The 9,492-nt window shown below is 34.5% G+C and overlaps 1 protein-coding gene across 1 annotated transcript; it reads right to left on the bottom strand.

The window, feature by feature from the left end:
• Positions 1-5,910: 5,910 nt before the first annotated feature.
• Positions 5,911-8,553, bottom strand: LOC149924455 (transcription factor HES-4-like). Its single transcript, XM_090160920.1, has 3 exons — positions 8,344-8,553; positions 8,087-8,182; positions 5,911-7,047 (listed from the first exon to the last, which is right to left on the bottom strand). Exons 1-3 carry the CDS (start codon positions 8,386-8,388, stop codon positions 6,361-6,363), a joined length of 828 nt encoding a protein of 275 aa, XP_090017046.1. The 5' UTR covers positions 8,389-8,553; the 3' UTR covers positions 5,911-6,360.
• Between the last annotated feature and the right edge of the window lie 939 nt (positions 8,554-9,492).

Here is a 9,492-nt window from a genome sequence, read left to right as displayed (position 1 = left end):
ATGAAATCCCGAAATCCCGTACAAAATAATGGCAAATGTCCGACCCCTCGGTACTGATGAGTCCCAAATAGGATGAAACCGGTCTACCGTTGGAAATTTAGGCTATTTTATTTAATATAAATTAGTTTTCATTCGAAGATCTATTTGGTCCGAGATTTGAGTCTTTATGTGTGCTCGAAGACCTATATCAGTACGAGCTATTTGTAAGTTTTTAGATTTCTTCAAATTTGTTTTTTGTTTATTATCCTTCTGATTTCTGAAACCACTTTGAGATTCAAAAACCCGAACTCAAAATTAAATTCAAGGATACGGAATACTTATATATTTATCTACTTCTGCAAAACGTAACAGTGATAAGACGTGTGGTTTTTATAAGATGTCACTGAGTAATACGTCGATAAAGAAACAACCTTCAAACACGTCCGCCATCGCCCGCGCACGCCATAAAAAAGAAATGTATATTTTCCCCTCTTCAATCATCCGTCCTCGGCTAATCTCGAGGAAGAAATGAAGACGAAATGACGATAAGAAGCGGAGCCTCCTGAAGAGAGTGAACGCATTTCTCAGTCTGTTCACCCCCGCGTGTTGTTGCCGCATCTGTTTACTTTTCCCACGGATAGATGGAGCGCGTGCGTGGCGCGGATTCTGCCGCCTCTCGCTGGGCCCCTCCCACGTCATTTCCGTCTTCATTCTCAGCCCCCGCGTCAACAGGCGAACAGAGAAAGATAACGCTATGGACTAAAATTGGCCGTTACTCCAATTGAAGGAATTTCTATTAATTGACGTTTAAACTTTGTTAAGATATTTACCATGGTTTAAAGTAATTGTTTGTGGCGCCATCTTTAGATTATCTTTCGGCGGGGGGGGGGGGGGCGCTTGTACATAATAATGACAATAAAATTGGTTATTAGTTACTTGTGCATAAATTACAATAATTGTTTTTAATATTCAATAGAGTAGTTTCAGTTCGTAGCTTTGGCTATGGCCGCCATTTTGTGCGGAATTTTTTTCTCTATGGGAAAAAGCATAGGTGACGTCGTGTCACGTGATACTGAAATCACTGTATAATGTGCAAAATAAAAACCGTTGATTTAAAAAAATATTGCATAACAATGAGATAAAATAACAAGGGTCCACTTTCTTGTAATAAATCATTTTTAATGATTTTAATTAATTTTGAAATAAAATGATTTATTATACAAAAGTGAACCTAAATGCTATGGTATGGCCTACCTCCAAATTTTAATAGGCTCCAAAAAACTATTAAAATTAAATTAAACTGTTGCTTAAATTAAAAATGTCTTAATATTCTTCTTAATATTATGATAGAGATGCTGGAAATAAATAAATTATGTGTTAATAAAAATATTTGGTGATTTAAAATTCAAATTTAAAGTAGCACATTGATGTCATTATTTCAACTATTGTTAATTCATAATAATAACCACTTCTACGTTTATTATAATTCGAAACTAAAGAGAAAATGTTATTGATTTTACCGTGTAACTGAACATATCGATTTTTCTATGTAATTGAACATATTGATTTTTATAAGTAATTTAAATATTAATTTTTCTATGTAATTGAACATATTGGTTTTCTAAGTAATTGAAATATTAAAAGATTTTATCATTTCCATGGAAATTGTTTGACTAAAAATTTTTTATTCACAGAGAGACACGCATGGATTTTTTAAAATAATATTTAATCAATAATTGGGGTGTAAAGAGCCCACAATTTAAAAAATTTACTCTGACGAAGACCCGCGGGTCGAAAGCTCAGTTGTTTATGAAAATTGTGGGCTCTTTACACCCCAATTATTGATTAAATATTATTTAAAAAAATCCATGCGTGTCTCTCTGTGAATAAAAAAATTTTAGTTAAGTAATTGAACATATTGGTTTTCTAAGTAATTGAACATTTTGGTTTTCTATGTAATTGAACATATTGTTTTTTCTGTGTAATTGAACATATGGTTTTTTCTGTGTAATTGAACATATTGGTTTTTATGTAATTGAACATATTGGTTTTTATGTAATTGAACATATTGGTTTTTATGTAATTGAACATATGATTTTTTCTGTGTAATTGAACATATGGTTTTTCTGTGTAACTGAACATATTGGTTTTTCTATGTGATTTAAAAAAATTATTTTTCTTTGCGATTTAAAATATTGATTTTCTGTGTAATTGAACATATTGATTTTCTGTGTAATTGAACATATTGATTTTCTGTGTAATTGAACATATTGATTTTCTGTGTAATTTAACATATTGATTTTTCTATGTTATTTACCATATTGATTTTTCTATGTAATTTAACATATTGATTTTTCTATTTAATTTAACATATTGATTTTTCTATGTATTTTAACATATTGATTTTTCCATGTAATTTAACATATTTTTCAACGTAATCTATTGATTAGTTAGTCAAGTTCATTAAAGTTAAATGGTAACGTTAATTTCGATTACAGTATACATTTACTAACACAGAACTAAAAATTAATAAAACAATTGGATGAGATGCCCCCCCCCCCCTGGAAACGCCACTGAAATAACTACGCCGATATTTAAATTAGATCCGAAAATATGGTTATTGATGACATCCTTCTATATTTGTCACTTTTATTTGACTAACTTAAAATTTTAGAGTAAAATACCTTTCCGGTGAAAGGAGTCGAGATTTCCAAAGGGCCAAATAATAATCCCCAAAACTTTCGCCAATACACAATACAGGCACCCCAATTTAAATACAGAAAGGGGAACGACATCCGATTTCGATTCATCCTTTGGGAAAACATTGCCCAAATAAGACATCGAAAAGGAAGTATTATAATATAATAGAGCCACTTAATCCGACAGCTTATTCAAAAGCTATTGATATATACGAATTGGGGCACAACAAAAACCAAATCCATATTTATAATGGATTACCTAATTTTAAATTTTTTGTCACCAAATTTAACACTTATTTTTTCGATGAAGAATGTACTGCCTTTAACTTAAAAGTATTCAAACTCCTATTTTAATATTAATTTTTAATATTTCACCTATCAATTTTAAGTTAAAATAAATATATTATTGGTTAAACAATACCCAAATTAAACTGCACCCGCATTAAGATGGCGACCACTACTGAAAGGCAGATATAGTGAAATAGTTTCTACTAGATAATAGATATTTGGTATCACGTAACTATTAAATACATACAATGGATTGCCCTAGATGGCGCTTATTCAGTGGCGGAGACAAGGGGAACCTTTGACTGTACTAAATTTTTACCCCCTTCCCAACCCCCGCTTAACATTCACATACCTTTATTTAAACCTTTTGGCAGGAAGCGTAGATTTATGTAAAAACAGTCACAAAATTTCATTTCTGGAAAAATTCGTCAAAAAGGTAATTAATATTTTTCACGGTTTTTATATATTTAAAAATATGTGCAGTTGGCGCCATCTGGTAAGACTTGGGGTATATATTTTCTTTGAAAAAATAATCGACCTTAGTTCCAAAACCAGGTACATTAAGATAATTTACCATATGATTTTTAATTTCTAATGAAAAATATTAAAAATACTCTTCATGAATTTTGAAAGCCATAAGATGTTTAAAAGTTATAAAAAACATTGCGTATTATCAGACGTTTATAATACATATCTAAGGAGATAAGTATTCAATTAGGCGATTGAACTGAAACACGCACCTTCGCAGGTTTGACGCGGATTCTTTTGGGCCTCAAACCTCAAACCTAAATTTAATAACCATGTAAAATTTAAAATTTAGACTGCGTAGAAACAAAAAATTTTCCTCTGTGATAGTTTTAGACACTCGTTATGATGCGATTAGCACTATTTTTTCTTCCAAAAAGCATTTTGAAAAATTATTAAATAATTTGTAATAAAATTTTGATTAAATAATTAAATAATTTGTTATAAAATTTTGATTAAATAATTAAATAATTTGTAATAAAATTTTATTAAATAATTAAATAATTTGTAATAAAATTTTGATTTAATAATTAAATAATTTGTTAATAAAATTTTGATTAAATAATTTGTAATAAAATTTTTATTAAATAATTAAATAATTTGTTAACCAAATTTTGATTAAATAATTTGTTAATCAAATTTTTATTAAATGTTTTAATAAAATTTATTTTTGATTAGTTAATTATATAATTGTTTAATCAAATTTATTTTTGATTAGTTAATTATATAATTGTTTAATCAAATTTATTTTTGATTAGTTAATTATATAATTGTTTAATCAAATTTATTTTTGATTAGTTAATTATATAATTGTTTAATCAAATTTATTTTTTATTAGTTAATTATATAATTGTTTAATCAAATTTATTTTTTATTAGTTAATTATATAATTGTTTAATCAAATTTATTTTTTATTAGTTAATTATATAATTGTTTAATCAAATTTATTTTTGATTAGTTAATTATATAATTGTTTAATCAAATTTATTTTTATTAGTTAATTATGTAATTGTTTAATTAAATTTATTTTTGATTAGTTAATTATGTAATTGTTTAATCAAATTTATTTTTGATTAGTTAATTATATAATTGTTTAATCAAATTTATTTTTGATTAGTTAATTATATAATTGTTTAATCAAATTTATTTTGGATTAGTTAATTATATAATTGTTTAATCAAATTTATTTTTGATTAGTTAATTATATAATTGTTTAATCAAATTTATTTTTGTTTAGTTAAGTATATAATTGGTTAAACAAATTCACTTTTGATTAATTAAATAATTGGGGTATCAAATTCAATTTTGATTAATTAAATAATTGGGGTATCAAATTCAATTTTGATTAATTAAATAATTGGGGTATCAAATTCAATTTTGATTAATTAAATAATTGGGGTATCAAATTCAATTTTGATTAATTAAATAATTGGGGTATCAAATTCAATTTTTATTAATTAAATAATTGTTTAATCAAATTTATATTTAGATACTAAAGTATTCTATAAAGAAAGTACATTATTTATGTATGTAATAAGAAATTACATTGATCAAAAATCTATATATATGCATACTATGCCTAGTAAAAAAATTAGAGAAAGCGAAAGAAATAGCAATAGAGGGAGTTTTAAAAGTTAGGAAAGAACATAAGATAGCGATGGGGGGGGGCAGACTGTGGAGTGTGTTGGTAGACACTCCTTTATCACGCACAGACGCGCCACCCACTCAACAGGGCCTTCTCCCTTTTCTCACGACCTTTAAGGTCTTCGTTAATCCCCTCTTTTAGCGCGCCCCCCCCCCCCTTCTTGTTCCCTTCCCCCTCCCTATTCGCGTACAATCTCGAGAGTGGAAACGATTTCGCAAAGTTCGTAGAAATGCCGATAGATGGAGATCATCTCCAACGGATTTTTACAGATGGTCGCCTGAAAGCGAAAACCACGCAACCTGGTTTTTTTTGGCGGGAGTTTTGAAAAATAATTATTTCAATACTTCAACGCACGTGCTTTATTCGCGATAAAAACCAGGAGTTTAGGCGATATGTATCAGTATTGATGTGTTATGATATTACCATATTGGAAAACAACGTAAATTCATCATGGAAGTTAAAACTTGACTATTTAAAGCAAAAGCCACGTGATTAACGATTCGTGGTTTTGTTTTCCTTTTAGGCTTGATTCGATTCTTATACCGCTAGGGATGAGAAATTCCTAAAAATTTTGAAAATTCTATTCAAACGAAAATTCAAGTTACTAGTTTTTAAACGCCGACCTAACTAGATAATTTTAAATTTATGAAACTGATCGCTTAAACAGAATAAAACTATGAATATAATATGGTAAGCCTATTGTATGCTTAAATATTAGGTTAATAAAAAGGCAAATTTATAAATCTTAAAAAACGAGAAACTTTTATTCTCAATTTTTTTCTTGTGAAAGTTTTTTTTTTCTTCTAGTATCAAAAATGACTTTTTCTCTCTCTCTCTCCAAAATAAATTATTTAAACGATGTTATTCGTCTATTTACATTTCGTGTTATTTATCACAGTAGCGATATAACTGTCGCCGACAATTATAAAAATCTAAGTCCAACAGTTTAAGAGAAACGAAAAAAATTACGTTTTTTTTTAAAAATTAAACAATCGAAATTTCATAAAAGCTTAAACAGAAAATATTACTATTTAAACAGGAACAATAAAAAAAGTGTGTTGGAAAAATAAAAGTGATTATAAAAAAAGGAAAATAAAATTTGGCATTATAACATATGTGAGATTGTTTTCAGGTACTTTGTCGAAGAAGCTTAGTGATATGATCGTCACAAAGGTTCGTTGCGTTTGCGAAAATGTCTTATTTACAGTGCAAATGAGGAAAGTTCTACCAGGGTCTCCACACCGACTCGGTTGCGGATGGTACTGGAGAGATGGGCTCGAAAAGTGGTTGGACCCCGTGGTAAGGCACGGTGACGGTCAACGGCGAAGACGGACTCGGGCTGGAACGGTCGCTGGCTGCCGGACTCAATATGCCGGAAGAGCCCAACACGTTGACCGGACACCTTTGCTTGGAGTGAGTGATGACGCTGGTGCTGTTGTTACTGTCCCTCTTGCTGGGAAGCAGGAAGGCGATTTCGCCGGAGGGTAACTTAGTGGCGACCAGATGAAGTCCATTTCCGAGGGTCAAGTGGTCAGCGGGTACTTGTACGTGGACGGGTTTCATCTCGTTCGTGACTGGTGGTCGGACGGTCGGTATCGTCATCTGGTGCGGGTTTGGCGAAGATACCGGAGAGGGTGGCTGTCCGTAATACGTCTGGCCGGTCGGAGCCAAGGAGGTCATGCAATTGGCCAAATGACCCAATAGCCGTTGTCGGACAATGTCGTCGGCTCGTTCACGATTCAAGTAACGATTAACTTCGGCGGCGCATTCGCCAAATCCGGCTCGAAATTTACCGACCGCGTCCGGGTCGGGAATGGTCGGTTGCAAACGTTGTTGTCTTTGCAACTGTTGCAAATGTTTGACGGTCATTTCTAATATGTCGGCTTTCTCTAATTTCGAATGACGAGCGTTCTACAAAAGAATAAAAGAAAAAAATCCGATTAAAATACTGTTCATAAACATTTATTACAATATAACAAATTCCCTAACACGTGTCCGGGCTTGTTCTCTGGGATAATAATTAGGTTCCCCGAGTTACCATTGAAAGCGTGCAAAAAAATAATCCCCAAGCATAAATGGGCAGGTGAAGCGGACCTATTACAGTACGCACGCGACTCCGCAGTCGCCCGCGGGGGCTGGGGGGGGGGAGTTGTGAGCCACCCGGGGCCGATCCCCCACCGACTGACTGTCTTCCCCCCCGATGGAATTCAGAGCGCCAGGCTGCAGCTGTCAGTGCCACTGCATCCGATCTCGGAGCGTGGGAACGAGAACGCCGAAGAACGCCTCGACGCATTTGTTGCGCCAAATTTACTGCCCCCCCCCCAAATTTCCCCCATCTTCCTCGTGCACCAGCTTCTCTCCTTCTCCATTCAACGATTCCTCTCTGCCCCCCCGAACTATACATACAAATAACGAAAAGAATCAAAGTCACCCGCCCGTGCAATTCACAGAGCAGCGTGCTTTAGCCCCGCTATTTTACACCCATTCCCCGTTCTATGGCTATTTCCTATTTCCTCCATAGTTATTTATCATCCTAATTCCTCTACCATTAATTTATAACTTGCAGGGTTGCCACCGAATTTTCAGATTCAAATTCCCCGATTTTTTTTAAGAGATTTTACTTGATTTTTTTTGAAGGCCAAAATTAGACCATTTATGACTTAAATTTTATGTATTTAAATCTACTTATATTTCAGTACAAAAGTTATTGCAACGGAAAAAAAATGATAATCATAGAACTAGAGTAAAATTACCTTCAAAAAGTATCAAGAGAAAATTTTACTTCCCTGACGTTTAACATATTCTTAAAATTCCCCGACTTTCTGGGCCTATTTTTCAATTCCCCGACTTTTAATATATTTCCAATATTTAATCCCAGAGAACTTGGGATAAATTATTTTGGGGGCTGGTCAGCTAAATTTTTTACAAGGATAATTTAATAGACACTTACATCTTTCTTAAGAGCGTCCAATATCAAAGTTTTCAATTCGGTCAGGCTGTTGTTAATTCTAGCCCTCCGCCTTTTTTCCATGATTGGTTTTGTACTCTGTTAGAAAATAAAAAACAATATTGTTATTAATACTTAATTCCATATTAAATTTTTTTCAAAAATTGTAATTTCAAATTGCAATAATTTAAACGCAACATGCAAAACTGCAATTAAAAACAATTCGTAAATTTGAATGAAGTGAACAAAACGAAACCTACCCTTCGGAGTTCACTGGCTTTGGTCGGTGTCCTTTCAGCAGGCATGTTTAAATAATGTTGAGTAATTATTCCAAAGTAAGGCACGTGACGGTAAACGTAATCGTGACGCGTTTATAGTAAATGTCAACGAAACGCGCGAGTATAGATTGAAATGATATTTTGGGATGAGCGCACTCGTCAGGCACGAAGCGAGATCGAGAATGAAGAGAAACCGGCTCGGCGCGCCAGTTTTATCATCCCGACTGAAATTTCCGACCCCGTTGTCATCCCCCTTCTTCCTCTTTACAATCGTATCCCGACCCACCCAAAACACCCCTCGTTAACGGAGCGCACGTAGCGTGAGCTGTCGACTTCCAGGGGGAAGACAAGCGCGCCAAACCCCCTTTTCCCCCCCGGGGGCAGTGACGAGTTCGAAGGGGGGGGGAACGCGTATCGCGCGGTCTCCAGCTATCGAAAAGAGTGCCGAAGGCAGCGAATAAAAAAAACATTTTCCAACCCCCACATTACCACCCCGCAGTCGAGCTTACGCGAAAGTTTCTACGGAAAAAAATCCACCGCACATGCTTCGAGGGGGGACGGAATAATAAAGGGGGGTATTATAAAAAGAAAAATAGAAAAATCGCGATCTCCGCCGTGGCGCGAGACGCCTGAGACCGCGTTTCCGAACGCTTTCCCACGGCTCTCTCGTCCAATGGAATCCCGGAGCCCACGCTTACAAAAGGGGGTAGGCACGGACAGGGGGGCAGCCGCCTCGCAATCAGTCGGCTGAAAAAAAGTAATAAAAAAAGTTAAAGAGAAAAACACCGATGCAGAGGAGAAGGGGGAGTGGGGTGGTTGACGCTGAAGATAAGGAGATGGGGGAAGTAAATGGGGGGTAGTAAACGCGGCGTACTTAGAGGGAGGCTGGGAAGAGTGGCGTACTTGCTGGCGCGCGCCGGGTCGTTGGCGATTGGTCGGTCGGACATACCGGCACACGAACGCCCGAGGTATATAGATTACGACGCGCCGACCCCTACCCCCCTCCACGGCTCCCTTTGCAAACCCCTCACGCTAGACTTTTTAAAAAGAATCGACAGGGGGGGGGTAGGCAACGTCGAAAAGGGCCTGAGAACGTTTTCTCCGGGAACGTAGGAATTAAGAAAAGGCAAA

Source organism: Leiobunum rupestre, chromosome 10, assembly GCF_980474605.1.
Source record: "Leiobunum rupestre chromosome 10, qqLeiRupe1.1.hap1, whole genome shotgun sequence".
Lineage (NCBI taxonomy): Eukaryota > Metazoa > Arthropoda > Arachnida > Opiliones > Sclerosomatidae > Leiobunum > Leiobunum rupestre.
The sequence above is the reverse complement of the archived record's forward strand: the minus strand, read 5'-3'. Positions and strand labels throughout refer to the sequence as shown.